General features: G+C 47.9%; 2 protein-coding genes across 5 annotated transcripts in view; one reads left to right on the forward strand and one right to left on the reverse strand.

Moving 5' to 3' along the window:
- Nucleotides 1-4,239, reverse strand: part of LOC309617194 (uncharacterized protein) — a 549,153-nt gene extending 544,914 nt beyond the window's left edge. For all 4 annotated transcript variants that reach the window (XR_014237788.1, XR_014237789.1, XM_082369115.1 and 1 more), the window contains exon 1: nt 2,524-4,239. Coding sequence is in view for 2 of the 4 variants with exons in the window: in XM_082369115.1 (XP_082225241.1) it covers nt 2,524-2,677 (154 nt within the window). In the remaining 2 variants the exon portion in view is untranslated. The remainder of the gene's footprint in view (nt 1-2,523) is intronic.
- Nucleotides 4,240-4,418: 179 nt separating this feature from the next.
- CDH11 (cadherin 11) overlaps nt 4,419-16,582 on the forward strand; it is a 149,874-nt gene continuing 137,710 nt past the window's right edge. Inside the window, exon 1 of the mRNA XM_082368906.1 lies at nt 4,419-4,594. The gene's annotated coding sequence lies outside the window, so the exon portion shown is untranslated. The remainder of the gene's footprint in view (nt 4,595-16,582) is intronic.

Consider the following 16,582-nt stretch of genomic DNA (forward strand, 5'->3'; position numbering starts at 1 on the left):
TTCATACTGTAACATGACTCCTTTCTTGCTCAGGTGATTTAAGGTGTGACAATAATCAGACCTCATAATTAATAATAGTAATTAATAACTTTCATTTATTGAGCCTCTGCTTTATGCACAGTGCTTACTGCTCTAGGTATGTGGGCACATTTAATCCCTGCAACAATCTAGGCACAGATAGCAAGCCCCATTTTACAGAACTGGAAACTGAATCTCACAGAGATTAAAGTCTTTGCTAGTAAGCAGCAGAACCAGGAATCAGACTCAGATCAAAGGCCTGTGGCCTCCCCACTTATCTCTGTGGCCTCAGCTGTGGGAATCTCTACCTGAAATGCCTGGTTCAGAAAAGGCATACCTGTTCAGTCTTTCTCAGTGTTCTCCCTCTGCCTGGGGAAGGCATGATGTGGGCCTACTGCAATGTGATAAAACCATCTCCCTATTTGGATCTTGCCTCACTTTTTATACCATTTACCAAAGGATGCCTCTAGAGCAGGAAACTTTGAGAAGGCCCGGGGTAGCCTGGGGCTTCTAAGTGAAAACAAGGAACTGACTCAGCAGGGCCTGGCTATCTTCAGAGTCTGAGGACAGACGCATCAAAGGGATGAGAGCCTGGTAACTTTGATGAAGGAACCAACAGGAAATTACCAGCCTCTTGCTGACAAGGACAAAGACAAGAAAAGGCCCATTTGAGCCTCATCTCTGTCTGGACCGGAAGAGTCAGGAAGCAGAGGGGACCGTTCAATCCTGCCTCCCGAGCAACCCTGAACCCTGGCTTCCTCCCATGAAGAACAAGGTGAAGGAAAGGTGAGGCAAGTTAAGATAAACACCCAAACTTTTGGCTGCTGGATGAACTGAATCTTTTAATTTAAACTGTCAGTGGGTTCTTTTTTTTTTTTTTTTTCTCTTTTCCTTTTTTAATCCAAACTGTAATCACACAATACTCCACCCAAGTGCTTGATATGGATTTCTAAGACAGATCCTAACATAGTCATAAAAAAATCCCCTCGGAAATGTGCACTTTGTACTGTGTCTATGTGTAGGTGTGTTTAAAATGTCACGAACTGGAATGCCTAACTCTAGTTCCCAGGAATTAATCACTTAGAAGAGTGAAAGGGGGGAATTAACTTGCTTTAACACTTATAAGACTCTCCAAAGCCGTCGCCAAAATAGAACTTGCTGAATAGAAGTATGGTTATCTTTCCATAAGAACTAGAACTCTTTTTTTTTTAATTTAAACATTTCTCTCTCTATAAAACTGCCTTGCAATGTTTTCCCCCTGGGGCTCAGCTGTAGGTCATAGATACTCCGGGAATAAAGGTGTAAATTTTTGCCTTCCTTTTTGGTTACAATTCAATGAATTTTAATAAATTTATAGATTTGTGCAACCATCATCACTATCCAATTTTAGAACATTTTCATCTCCCAACACAGTTCCTTCATGCCCATTTGCCGTTAATTCCTATTCATACCGAGACAACCACTGATCTGCTTTGTCTCTATAAATTTGCCTTTTTTGAATATTTTATATAAATGGAATCAGAAAATATCTGGTTTCTGCACCTGGCTTTTAGCATGTTTTAAGGGTCATTCATACTGTAACATGCATCAGTATTTCTTTTCTTTTTAATGCTGAATACTATTCCATTATATGGATATACCACATTTTGTTTATCCACTCACCCGTTGATGGACATGTTAACTGTTTCCAGTTTTTGGCTATAATGACTAACGCTGTTATGCACATTCAGGCACATGTGCCTGTGCGGACATAAGTTTCCAGCTGTCTTAAGTAGACTCCCAGGCATAAAATTGCTGGGTTGTGCAAAGGAATATTGAGTGCTGCTATACACTGGGTTCCATCTGATTCAGGTGTGCAATGTCAGTAGAAATCTGCCAAGCAAGTTTTAACATACTTTTGAAAATCCGCTGATGCTATCATTCACGGAAGGGATGGTCTAAAAAAAACGACCACCACCAACAAACAACTGCTGTCACTTAACGAATTCTGAACCAAAAAGCAAAGAACACATTCCGGATAACGTCAGGTCAAATGTGACAAGGCTCATCCTTGGTCCTGTCTCCAAAATGGAATTAATGAAACTTTTCTCACGGATCAAGCGCTGTCCTAACCATCACCAATCCCCAACATCATTGTATACCTGCAATTAGACTGATGAGCCCTTCACGTTCCCTTCCTGTTTCCACTTTCACTTACGTGGAAAGCATGAGAAAATTCAGACAAGCATTAGTAGACAAACAAGAGCAAACTCCGAGTATCTCTGAGGGAGAGTGGGGCCCTCTTCCAACCTCTCCTCTGTAACTTCATTTATAAGTGGAACCGTTGAGGTCAGAGCACCCCATCACCATGTTCTGCCCCTTTAGAGTGCGGGGACCTGGGCGGTGGCGTAGGACATACTAAGCCCATACAAAGTTTCAGGGCTTAGAGCAGACAGAAGTGGCAGATGAAAAGACAGGACCAGAGAGGATGATAAAGGAAGCAGGCAGAGTGTGGAAGGGACCAACCTGTGGAGGGAGAAGAGACAGGCACCGCGTCCCACTCACTGCGCTCTCGGGGAAAGCGCTCCGCCTCCTCGGCCTCTCGAGGGCCTCGCACCGGCACGTGTAGGGCGAGGGTGGGGGGGTACCTAGCGCCCAGAGGCCTGTCTCCTTGCGGCATTTGGGAAGTAAAGGGGGGCCGCTTTACCTCCCAGCGGGAAACTCAGCGCCCCCGCCCCCAGCCGAGGAAACGGCAGTTTAAAGGCCACGGCCACACGGAGGGCGAAGGACGCGGCAGCTTGGCTCAGGACGCCGGCTGGGGCGGCGGCCGACGCCTCAAGGATCCCGGAGCCGCCAAGAAGCCCGCGGGCGCACGGGGGGGCGTGGGCGTGGTAGTCGGATGGCCCCGCCCCGCCCGTCGCCCGCGCGCGCAGCCCCGCGCAGTCCCGTGCCGCGTGCAAACGTGAGGGTTCTGCGAACCGCTGGGACTCCGGCGCCCAGGGCTGGGAGCCCGAGAGCAGGCTTTGGCCGCCCCCACTCCCCTCCCACTACTACAGTCCCTTCCCCCTTCGCGCACCCTCCGAGGCTTTCTCTTCATTCTTCGACCTCATTAGTGTTAATTCCTCGACTCCTCTCCGCCCCTCTCGCCCGGCTTTCCCTCCGCTTCCTCCTTCCCCTTCTTCGCGGGCCCATCACTCCTTTTCCGTCCTCATCCCCGTCCCTCCTGGGATTCCTTTTCCCCATTATCCGTTTGCTGCTTCATCTTCCCTCCGTCTCTGCTTTTTCCGCCGCCTCCCACCAAAGGAACTTGTTCCGGCCAGGAGTCCTCACAGTCGTCCCCCTCCACCCTAGGGACGGCGGCGTGTGCGGGTCCCAGCACCGCTCCCGAAGCACGAGCGCCCCGCCCAGTCCCTGGCGTGATTCCGACGCCCAGGCCCCGCCAGCCTTTTCTCCCGGCGACTCCGCGAGGGCAGGAAGCAGGCCCGGGGCCCCCTCCTCCAACGAGTCCTCCTGGAGGGCTACGGGGGCCACCCAGGGAGGATGCAGGCACTGCGCCCTCAGGCCCGGTCTCCCGCAGAACCGCACTCTTCACCGAGCCGGGGCGGGCGTGCGGCGAGGGGGCCTGAGGCAACAAGTGACGCTGCGTGCGGGCGGGGGCCACTGTACCTGCCTTGTAAGGGGGCCGGGCCGACCCTGGCTAAGCGATCCCGGCACCCGCCTTCCCCACACTAGGCTTTGGGGATGGGGTGGGGGAGGGAGAACTGGGAGAGAACAGAGACGTGGTTCTTCCCAAGTCCAAAGTCTCCCTCCCCCAGGTTTCACCACCCGCGCCCCAAGCAGAGTTTGCTAGGCATGGGGAGAGGGAGTAGGGCAGAAGCCACCGACGTGGAGGGATCTTTGGAACGTGGGGCGATGGGGTGAGGAAGCACGATGCCGGATTGCCTCCCCCACTTGGCCGACGCTTTCCCCCTACCCACCACCCAGGCCTCCTGGGCCAAGGGCCCAGCCTGACCAGCTGGAGCGGATTTGGGCGAAGGAGGAAAGAGGGGCCCCGGAGCCCTCCCCAGTCTCCCTGTGCCGCCCTCCCTGATTGGCTGTGCGTCCCTGGAGCCCAACTTCAGCCGCTCTGGACTCCGTCTGAGCCCCAGGGGAGCCGGAGTGCGGCGACCCAAGGCGGGAAGGGGGCGGCCGCGAATCCCGGGGGCTGACATCCCGGGGGCCCCTGGGGGGAGGGACGCGGACGGGCCGGCCCCCGCAGCCTCTGCGAGGCCCAGCTCGCCGCGACTAGCGGCCTCCGCTCCTCTCCGCCCCCCGCCCTTTCCTTCCCTCCCAGCGGCGGCCTCCCTCCTCCTCCGCCCCGCCACCCCGCCCGCCACCTCCCCCCGGTTTCTCATTCCTGCCACCAGCGCGCTCGGCGGCTCATTCCGCGGCCGCCGCCAGACGAGGGGAGCGTCGCGAGCAGATGCCGCGGGGGCCGCTCGCAGCCGCCGCCGACTTGTGAATGGGACCCGGACTAGGGCCGGGGCTGACACCGCTGCGCTCGCCCTGCGCCAGCGACCGACGGCCCGCACCTCGCGCCCACCCTCCAGGGCCCCAGGTGAGGCGCACCGCCAGTGCCTTCCTCTCGCCTGGATGGGGCTTCTTCGGGTGGGGTGGGGGTTGTCTCTGGATGAGAATGTTTGGGGACGGGGGAGGACTGACTCGAGAAGGTTTCACTAATGCAAAGCAGAACCGGGGGGAGGGCGGAGGTAAGAGAAGATTTGTTTAAAAATCGAAAAGGAAGAAGCGAGCCAGCTGTGGGCGCGGGCAGCTTAGGGGGCAGAGGCGCCAGATGTGCGCTCCAGTCTCTCCCCCAGCTCCGGCCTTTTATGGGGTCTGCGCCGAAGCCGCGAGACAGGGGCTTTGCACCCGGCTGGAGCTAGAGGCTGCAGAGCTGCGTTCCGGACACGCCGACTGCCCCCCGGTCAGGTCTCCGGGGAAAGTCGCCCCTGGCGCGGTGTCCGCCCGCCCGCGCTGCGACTCTTTCCGAAAGCGAAGACATGACCGCGCTTTGCAGGGTCCCTACCCCTTCCTCCCCATCCCCGCCGAGCGCTCCCGGGGACTCAATTCCTCCATCGAGACCGCCGGGGAAGCCCCAGAAAACGGAAGGAACCCAGCTCGGGTCGGCGATTTCCCCCGCACTTTTATAGCGTGGCTTTGGGTCCGCTGACTGCGGCTGGGGCTGCCGACTGCGGTGCGCGCGCCAGCCCTCAAGCCGGAGTCTCTTCGGGTGCTCAGGGGGCCGTTTGTCAGCACCCGCCAGCTCAAGGGGTGGCCCGTGAGCGGCTCAGACTCGGGCTCGGCTCTGGCTGGGGCTTGGTGGAGCTTGCCGGGGTCAACGTTAACTTTGCGAAGCAAGCCTTTCCCGTAGCCTGCGCCTCCTCCCGGAACGCGCCGAGCCTCTCCAGCTCCGCACGCACGGCCTCCCTCCCTCATCTTTGCCCCGGAACGGGAGCCGGGGGTGAGGAGCTTGGAGAACCCCGCAGAATGTGGGGGCCGGCGAGGAGAGCACCCCTCTCCCCCTACACCCGGGTACAGCTGTAGGAGGCCTGCCTGGTGCTGTGAAGAAGAGAGTCCCCAGAGAAACTGGGGTCAGGGAGGCCCCCGGGTCGCGCTTCTTCATCCCTTTCTTGCCAAGGCCTTGCTCCTTGCTTTCTGGGCGGAGGTGGGGTGGGGGTGGGCGGTTGTGTCCACACGCCTCCTTTTCCCGGGCGAAAGGTTTTCGAAATGCTAGAAAAAGAAAGCCCTGTTGCTTTTGCTGATAATGCAGCAGGAATTTCACGGGCCAAAGCACTGCTATTAAGAAATTGCATCTTTTAATTATTTAATAATGCCATCCCTGCATGACGACGGGTCGTCCCTAAGGGGTGGGGTGGAAGGTTGTTTCTAAAATCCTGCTGCATGAAGGTATACATCTGCCTATAAAGTCTTTCCTCCCGTTTCCCTCTAAAGAAATCTTTTTCGGATGGCTCTGCAATCTTTCTTGGTTTTCCTCTTCCTATCATTCCTCTCAGTTTTCCTACGAGGCAGAGTAAGTTTTCGATTTAATCACAGGGAAGCCACGATAATTAATCTGGTGAGAGGATGGATCGATTTATCACTTGGGCTTGCAGCAAACATCGATGGTTTTGCGGGGTGTCTGGATTTCACAGGGACCGAGGTGTAGAAGTGTTCTCAGGAGCGAGGATCCGCCAGCATCGCATGAGCACATTTGCCACGCTGGGCTCTGAGAGCTAGAGCCTAATACCATGAGAGAGAAGAGAAGAGGCTGACCTTCATTTCATTAATCCTGGAATTATTTTCCCTACAAATACAGAGATGCAGCCATCAGAACCCAGAAGTAATCACTGCCCAACCCCTGCTGCAGGAACCCTGGTCTTCTTCCAGTAGAACAAAGGAATAAAAGTTGCAAAACAAAGAGACAGAGGGTTGGGGCCAATGCCAGAGGGACCCTGAAGCTCCTGGTCACTAAAGTTCCTTAGTCATGAGCTCTAATTCAAAGTTTTAGAGTTGGCCAGTGGGCCCTAGAATTCAAACCTCTGTGCAAGACTGAAATCCTGCCTAGTACAAAGGAATGTGAGTAGTTTTCAAGTACAGACCAGGAAAAGGCATCTGAGAGGCCAGGAAACTTTCCTTGAGTGAGAATTATCTTTACATCTTGCTTTTGAAACACTGCAAATTAATACATTAATCTTACAGCTGCACTTTATTATTAATAATTATTATTACTATCATTATTTTCCTTGTTATTTCAGAGTCTGTATAAGCGGGTCATTTTATTACATTGTCAGAAAAGAAAGAAAGAAATAACCCTCCCCACCCCTGGGGGAGAGAAAATGAAATGAAGAGCCGCATTGAACGGACTGAGAGGATAATCTGTTGAGGCCCAGACATGTAGATTTACTCAAACTGAGCTTATTGCCTACTAGAAAAATAGGCTTTTGAAATAGCTCTAATTGAAGCACTGGACCATCTTGATAGCACTTCAGAACTTTCATTATGTTCAGCATTCTTATCGAAACACCAGACAGTAAAATTACTAGAAACCTAAGTTCTGTTTTCAATTAAGATGCAATATTTTGTTAATTTGAGAATTTTTTAAAAAGTTACATCTGGTTTTTTACGACCCAGAACTCATGTTTCCTCTTTGCAGTGGTGGCTGTGGATGTGTATGTTTGTTTGTTTATTCGTGTGAAGAGGAGGGGCAGGGTTGGCGAGCCATGCTGTGATTTGGGGGAATACAGATCAATTTCATGCTCCTTTAATGCACTTGTCTTCATAATTCATGGTTTTTCTTCCACTTTGAATAGAATTACATGGCTGCTTTGTAAAGATTTCTGGTTTGGGGACCCTCATATGGGAAACGCCATGACTTTGACCTCAAGGCTTGATTTACAATGCCAGAGCTACAGTCCCATGAGCATAGTGTGTCCCAGAACCTTGCCTGTGAATGTCTGTGACTTACGAAGTTGACAGTTCATGTAAACTTTGATCTGTGATATTCAAAGCTATTTTCAGAACCATCTAAAGATCTGCAAATCTGATTTTAGTCTGCCTTCATTTTCTACACATTTATGCAGGCAGATGTTCCAGAAACATGATCATTTCGTTTAAGTTTATTTTCAATATTGATTTTTTTCACTTTGATCATAGGAATACCTTATCATTAAATAGTAATGATAAGACAGTGGTCTATAGAGTTTGAAAGTAGGTAGCAAATCTTTTTTTCTTGAACTGTCAAATTTGCAGAATAACTATAATTCCTAAGTTTTTTTTTTTTCCTAGAAAATCTCATCATTGTGTAAATTCACCAGCCAATGGTTTAAGGGATTGAAATGTGTTTGGGATGTTTTTCCCACTTATGCAATTGGTCCTTGTTCCATAAAAAGTTACCTGATTTGTCAAGAACCCCTGTTCTAGATTTACCAAAACATCGTAGTTGTCAGCCTTTCCAGTCCAAAGTTATTGCCCCTGAAATATGTAAATATCTTTGGTCTCTCTCTGTCTCTCTATTTATAGATATGTGCGTGTGTGTTATTTAAGGGACTAGGGGAAAAACATCAACAGGTCTGGTAAAAAAAATAAAATAAAACAAAGCTGGAGAAAGTTGGACAAATTCTGATGCACCAGTAGGAGTAGGAGTGAGCTTTTCCATCAGGATTACTATGATAGCCATCCACAGCCTCCTCTATGGGCAAAGAAGGACTAAAGAAAACACTCGAGGAGGATAATTAAACATCTTTCTGCTATAATTTTACGCTGACGTTGAGAGCCTTGTGCATCTCTGGAAATGGGCTCCTTCGCGGAAGATTGCACTTCTGGCCACTAGAGGGCAATGGCACCCTTCTCCAACTTTGTGCGTGGGGCCCATCTGCTTTTGAGGGCACCATGAAAAGCGGTTTTGTTACCAGCAGCCTTGTCTGGACCTCTCAGGAGAGACGGAATTCAATCTAGCTGTGGTTCAGGCTACTGCTTGAGCAGTTTGTCAGGATTAACATCTTTCTAGTCGGTGGATCCCGTTACCTTCACTCTCTTCCCACCTTGGAGTTTACTAGAAAGTTGCAAAACCTGAATCTTGAGATGTCTGAGCAGGAGATGGATGGGGGCTGGGCTGTATGAGAAACAAGGTCAGTTCTCACTGAGTCAGTGATCTGGGAGGATTTTCTGGCTCTTTTTTTTTTTTTTTCTTCCCTGCAAAAAAGCATCATTTCAGACTCTGAGAGGAAGGGAATGAATAAAGAAGAGAAATATTAGTGAGATTGCTGTGATATCATTGCCTACTCTTTCAAGAGGTTTTTGAAGATGTCTGCAAGACATTTTTAATTTGCAAAAAAGAATAGCAGTTTGATCTTTGGTAAACACTTTGGGGCATGGAGTTTTAATAAAACAGTAAATGTTTTACTACTACCTTTAAACCATTCTTGATATTGCTGTACAAAACCTAACTTTAGCAGAGTGTAAAATTTAATTCAAGATTGGTCCTCATGCCCTGGAGTTTAATCATTTGACTTTTCTTTCCTCCTCAGTGATATGGAAATTACTGCTTATGATTAAATTGCGTATTCCAGGCTGCACAAATTTATATTTGTTACTGTTTGATAGTGTCATTATGAAATTCAGAAGAATGAAACAAAAAACTAATGCTATACTATAATTAAGAGGAAAGCTGTATTTAAAAAAATAAGTACTGTCTTAAGTAGATTCTTATTTGCATCTTTTTTTTTTTTTTTAACTGAGTACAGTTGCCTCCCTGGTGAATCAGCAGTGGTGTTCTTTGCAGCTCTGAGTGTGTTGGAATGCATGGGCAGTTGATGAAGGAGGGATCAATGCAAATGGATTATGGGAGGGAGTATTAAGTAACTCAGTGGAAAGTAAGACAAAGTGTTTTGTAAACCGAAGCTCACTTACCGCCGGACAGTTTATTTAACTTTTAAAACGAAGGCACTTTTAAATTGTAAGTGCTTGTGAATAATGCACGCTCATTAGAACTGGAGGGAAAATTTCACTGTTATTTGGTTTAATTAGCCGTCAGACAGTCACAGAGTTCCAAGATGCTTATAGAGATAAAGCATTGTTCTCAGAGTCTCTGTGGTCAGGGTTTCTGCTCAGGCAGAGCACCTAGTACACAGGATGTTAAATGAGATGGGAGTCTGAGAGAGAAGAAGAGAGGAAAGGAAGAAAGAGGAGGGGAAAAAAAAAAAAGAGTGTGGGAGAGACTAATGATGCTGTTTCTCATGGCAGGCCAAGGACTGGTGTCTCTCTTCCCTTTTCTCTCTCTTTCTACTCATTTAGACCATGTGAGGTGCTGAATCCAGAAAGCTGGCATACACAGCCTTACAGGCCACAGTAAACAGTGGCCAGAGCCTTATTCTATTGCCGTCTGGCACTGAGTACTCATCAAAGGATACTGTGAATAAGCATTGCCTTTTTCTCGAATTTTTCTGGTTATTCCAGTTGAAGACAAACCTTCATTTACTCCATGAACCTCCTTATTTGCTGGAAATCCTCCTGACACGGTCCTCTGCACTGGCATGATTTCACAAATTAAGATTACTTCTCCACGTTCACTTTTCTTGAAGAAAATGGCCACCATGATGATCACCTAACAAAGCAACCATGGCAGTGGAGGCCCCTACCTGAATTTAGTTTAAGACACACAGAGGTCTCTTTCCAGCCATTGCTAGGCTCCACCAGTGAGATCGAACAGTGAGAATTTAGAGCAGCATCCCTGCCATGGATGCTGATTTATTCTCAGTAAGAACAAGCATGGATGAAGGCAGGGATAGACATATCCTCTAATTATGGTACATTCACCCCCACCATGATCTCTGGGTATGTGTTACTGATGATCACATCCTGAACACTCAGGCCTATTACCATCATCCCCCAGGCCTGGACCACCTATTCAGACTTAGAGGCAGTATTGCCGAGCGGCAGGGCCAAGATCAGGGTGAGGAGAGTGAGGCTAAGACATACAAGTGCAGAGTTAGATCCTGTCTGTATTTATTTATTTATTGGCCACACCACATGGCATGCAGGATCTCAGTGCCCCGACCAGGGATCGAACTCGCACCCCCTGCAGTGGAAGCGCGGACTCTTAACCACTGGACCTCCAAGGAAGTCCCAATCCTGTCTTTATTTAAAATGTTGACATTTTGCTCATTGTGGATTTTTTCTAGTGATCTTGATTTTTTAAATATTTCCTTAAAATATTATTTATCTTGATTACTGAGTTTTTTGGCATCCCCTTATATTTTGTGCCCAAGGACAGAGCTCCACCTGACTCACCCTAGTTCCAGCCCTGCCCAGCAGTTTGATTCTTCTCGATTCCAGCTCCACTGCTTACAAAGTAGTAACCAAAAATGAGCTACCTTACTTCTCTAAGACTCAGCTACCTCATCTGTGAAAATGGAGCTCCTCACAATACCCATGTCCTAGGATTGTTGTAAGATAACATAAGGATTGGGTGCAATGCCTGGTTCACAACAAGCACGCAGTGACTGCTCGGGCCTTGTCCTCTCAGAAAGAGACCTGAGCTTCACTTTTATAGACTAATGGTGGCAGGTAGAAGTTCTTCCTCACAATTTTTAGGCCAAAATCCTTCACTAAACTTTCCCTTTGGCTTGAGGCCTCTCCGAATTAGTGATGAATTGTTTATTAGTACCTGCCTTTTTTTAAAAAAAACATTTCGTAAGTTTAAGTGACCCATCCCTCTTCCATTTAAAATATTCAAGAGGCAGTCGAGATTTTAGAGATAAGTACCGCTTTTGAAAATTGCCTGCCTCCTTCCTACCTTTGCATTTTCTCCCTGCTTGTTTTTACATATGGGTTGCTGTGGAAAAGTTGCCCTGAAGTAATATCTTACTGGGAAAGCTTGCTAAGCATGTGATGTTGAGATATTCCTCACAAGGGTTGCTTCCCTTTAAAAGGGACGCATTACTATTCCAGACTAGCTTAAATGATAATTACTCTCTTGAAAAAATGTCGCCATTTCCAGAATATGCCTGTTTGTTTTTCAGGTAAATGTAGTTTGGGGTTTTCGGGAGGGTGAGCAGTGACAGTCTGACCCGTGGGAAGACTGCAGCTTGAAGAAGCTCTTGCCCTCTCTGCGCTCTTCCTCGGGCCCAAGCAAAAGCCCAGGGATTTGGCATCACGTTAAAAATAGCAGGAACCCTCACCCCCACGCAGCTGTTGATGGTGCTCTGTTTTCACACCCAGTATCACAGTCAGGCTGGGCTTTCCAAGGCTCCTGGTTCTTCCAGATTGTCCTGCTGTGTCCCATCTGTGGCCTCCTTGTGTCATCTGTTCCTACCCCAGGCCCTATGCATTCCCTCCTGAGTGCAGGGTGCAATGAAAGGAAGGCTCTGCCTGTGTTTGCTGGGAAAAGGGCAGGGGAGAGAGCCAACTTTATGAGATGCTACTCTGTGAAAGGTGCTGCACCCACTACCTCCTTAATTCTATGCAGTCACCCTATGAGGAGGGTACTGTCAGCTCCATTTTACAAGCGGGTAAAATGACCCCCAGGAGGATTCCAGACACTTGTCCAAGCTCACCAGGCTGAAGGAAGGAAAGCCAGGTGTCCAAGCCTGTCTGACTCCACATGCCCAGCAGTTTTCTGCTATCGGTGACGTGTGTTGCAATCCTGGGCCCCCTCAGCTTCCTGGAGAAGAGCAGCTAGACAGAGAGCTGAGCTGACGGCTTGACCCTGTGCCCCTACAGGATCCCAAATCTTGACCATAAAAGGAGCCTCTGAGATCTTATGGTCTAACTCTCCCTCTCAGCAGGTTTTCTGCTTGCCACTAATCCTGCAGCTGCTTAAATGTCCTGATGACAGCATGCTAGCGACCTCTCTGGAACCCCATGACATGAGAGGTGATTCATCAACTCTGTTCATTAAAATGCCCCCTCATATGAGGAGCTAAAATACCCCCCTGCTGTAACTTTCTCCCAACAGTTACTTTGCCCCTGCTTCCCATCACTTTTTCCTTCTCCTGACAGCCCTACAAATATTTGAAAATGGCATCCAGTAACAGTTAAAATCCAATAAAAAGTATTTATTGAGCACTTAGCTAGTTTCAGGCACTGTGCTAAGAACATTCTATAATATGAGACTTATCCACAGTGACCCTATGAACTGGTAAAGTTATTGCTAGCACCTTACAGAGGAAAAAACCCAGACATTCCCAGTGTTCCACAGCTGGTAACTGGCAAAGCTGGGATTCAAACTCGGGTATCTGACACCAAACTTAACCCCTATGTCAGTGTGCTCTGCCACTCAGCACTTCAGCTAATCTGGCGAGATACAGTTTACAGACCTCGCACCATCCTCATCTCTCCCATCTACTTCCACTCCATTTTGTCATTGTCCCCATTAACATGTGGCATCTTAAATCAGAGTCTCGATTGCAGTCTAACCACCATACGGTGATTGGACCTCCTACTTCTGTAGCAAGGACTGGACATCCCACTTTACCAAGTAGAATTCTCAGGAATCAGATGTTTGAAGTCATTAACTGAACTATCAGCTATTCCAGTCAACCTTCTTTTAGAGCTGAGGGTCCAGGGACCCAGAGAAGAACCGTGAATTGCCTGAGTCACTTGGTAATTTAGGAGCGGAGGGAGCAAGAACTGGGGAACGGGGGTCTTGGCTCTTAACCCAACCTTTTACCACGATCTAAAAGCAAAAGCCTTTTTATTATTTTTTCTAGAGTCTATATACCTGTGGTCTGATTCTTATTTAAACATATCATTGGTTCAAGTATATATATATATATATATATATATACATATATATATATATATTCCCCCTGTAACATCATTTGGCAGTTAAATCATAACATCTATATATGGGCTTTGCATGAACCTACTATTTGGAAGTCATGGTCAGCCAATGCAGTGCCATTTGATAATATTTTGCAATATGTACCATTTGACTTCACCCTTCAGCTCTGTCCTATCTGAAAGACATCTACCACTAATACCTCCATTCCAAGTTTCCAGAGATAACAGAGTAGGAATGGCATCCTCACCTTGCCACCCCTAAGCTTTCACAGGGCCCTCTGGCAGGGTTTGGTTTGAACTCCATCTCAAACTCCATCTCAAATTTCTTTGTCCCATACTTTATTGAAAGGCCTGGGCTGGGCACAATGAAATGGTCAAATCACAGGGCCTTCCCTCAGAGAGCTGACAATATCAATGGTGCAGAACATACTAGGTCTGTCTGTAAAATCTCAAGGCCTCATACTGTCCGTACTGCAAAGGAAGTATAAACAAAGAGGACCACAGTAAGGACAAGCCACATGCAGTTCAGTGATCAGGGGTGGTTTGGGGAAGGAAAAAGAGCATTGCACTGCTGCATGGTAGGAGGGGACCCTAGAGGCCACCCAGACCAACACGTTATGCCATTCCTGGCTACCATGTGCTGGTGATGACTGGAGCTCACTAGTCATATGGAGCTCACTACCCCTGGATGCAAACCACTGAGACATTAGGAACTTTCACTTTTAGAAATACTTCCTTAGGTTGAGCCAAACTCTGTTTCCCCAGAGGTTGTATTCTTTGGTACAAGCCTTTGATGTCATGCAGAATAGATACAATTCTTCCTCCCCATTGCAGTTATTCAGGATCTAAGTTGTCTTCCAGGATGCCTTCTCCCTGGTCTTAACATCTCTAGAATGAACACCCCATTCATTTTTGCTCCAGCCCTCCTCGGAGGGAAGGACTGAAGACAGAAATCTAGAGGCAGCTAGACTCTAGACTATCAACTCCCTTCTACACACTTCTTTTATTGCAGCCCGAGGCTACATTACATTAGCTTTTATTGCCAGCCACATCACCCAGAGGACTTATGCTCCACAGTTAATTTGTTTGTTTTTCCTTACGTGCTGCTGTTAAGTGACATTTCCCCACCTGTCCCTGTGCACATAAGACACGATAAGGCACCTTCAGCAGTGCTAGGGAGGCAGCCTGCCTTGCTTCAAAGCTTGCCGCTTCCCAGCTGTGCAAGTCACTATATCTATTTCTCAATGTCCTCAACTGTAACACTGGGTTAATGATGTCTACCTTATAGGATGGTTCTGATATTAAATGATATTAATATATAAAAGTGTTTAAAGAGTGCATGGAATGAGGTTGCTGTTATTATTATCTCCGTTATACTTCATATCTATAGTCTGGGTCCATTGATCCAGTCTTTCAAAATGTTTTTTAAATTTAAACCTTTAGTCTATTGTCCAGAATATCTGTCATCCCTCCTAGCCCCATGCAATAGGTTGGTTTACTCAGACACCTATCTTTCTTATTAGAAACAAAACACAACACAACAATAAAAAAAACCAGAATAGAAGCAGGGACAAAATCTTGTTAAACTACAGAAGACACTCCTTTTGAGTGATTCCACACCCTGGAATACAATATTCTTCATGTTACTCATTTCTTGTAATGCATAATTGCCATTTTGTTTGCTTGTTTGTGTGTTTGTTTGACTGCATAGCACCCAAACCCCCTTCCTGTGTTTGGAGACTAACCCACAATAAGACTCTATAGAAAGAAAGCCCTCCTTCTACTCCACAGCCTTGAAGGGCCATAGAGTTGCTTCCCTAGCTCTCCTGGAAGCTAAAACGCTGATTCAACTTCCCAGTGTGCTTTAAATTTGGATTCAGTATCTTACACTTATGCTTGTGCACGTGAGCATGTGCACACATGCGCACACACACACACACACACACACACACACACACACACACACACACACACACACACAATCAGTGGCCATGAAGAACTCACTCTGGTCATTGCAGCAGTGACTGCTGTATCATCCAACTTCCAGGGGTAACCAGGGTGGTGGAGCAAGCTATCGCTACCCGTGTTCAGCGGGGACAGCCACAGTGCCCTCACCCACCTGGTTCTGTGGCAGGATTTGGTCTGTGGTTCTAACTGCCCAGGCTCCTACATTCCTGACCATTTTCTCACCCTGCTTCTCTAATCTTCCTGCAAGCACTGTGTTACCCACAGTCTGTATCTGTTGCTTTGAACTAAGAAACCCAAAAGGCTTCATTTCCCTGCATATCCTTGCAAGACTGTTGTAAGAAAACTTATCCCCTGCAATACTGAGTGGGGTATCCGGCTTTTGAGTTCCTCTCAAATGCTTAATAGAATGTTGATAGACAGTTAGATGTTAAGGTGTGAGGATAGAGCAGAGAAAGCCTTTATTAAACATTGAATGGTCCGATTTGTGTTGAGCAAGAATTGGGCAGGATGTCAGGACCTGAGCAGAAGCCTAGTGATAGGCTCAGGAGCTCAGAAGATGAAGTGGGATTTCCATAGGCAGCTATGGCGGACAGCATAACTGCTAGGCATCTGAATGGCAAATGGTCTCTTGGAAAGAACAGGGCAGGTTGTATGGTAAAGTGGCCCATGGATGCTGGCTCTGGAACCAATGCAAAATTCCCAAAAATATTATCCAGAGAAAACTAAGGCCAGATTCAGGGACAAGAGTCCAAATAGTATTCCTAATCGAAGGGCAGCCAGATAGAAAGGAGTATTCTGAATTCAGAGCCAAAATCTTGGAGAAGGCAGGATGGAATACATAGGAGCTCTCTAGGCATTGATACGAGCACAAAGGATGCCCCCATAAGAATGGGCAAATGACCTCACCACGTCCCAGCTTCTGGAGGGGACAGCTCCCACACCCTCCCAGCATCCTGGCCTCTTTGTTGGCCCAAGAATTGGATGATCAGGTGGAAGTTGTCAGTGCTTAAATTAGGGCAAATTAGGGCAGCAAGGAAAGACAGAGGAAAGCTTCCTCTGCAGTTGGTCCCTTATCATCCCAGGACAGCCTAACCCACTGCTGAAAGGAATCAGCATCATCCTTCCAGAGAGTGGAGCTTTCAGGGAAGCTCAGAGTTTCAAAGCTTCTGAGACTTGCTAGCCCGTCTGCTGGGCCAGGGAGTTAAACCATTGAATGGTTTTGATTTTGTGGTTGATGGCACCCCTTGCCCAGACCTGACCCAGTCGTCACCAAGCTGCACAGAAGTCTCAGAGCCAT

This window comes from Balaenoptera borealis (assembly GCF_965194805.1).
Source record: "Balaenoptera borealis genome assembly, chromosome: 19".
Taxonomy (NCBI): Eukaryota; Metazoa; Chordata; class Mammalia; order Artiodactyla; family Balaenopteridae; genus Balaenoptera; species Balaenoptera borealis.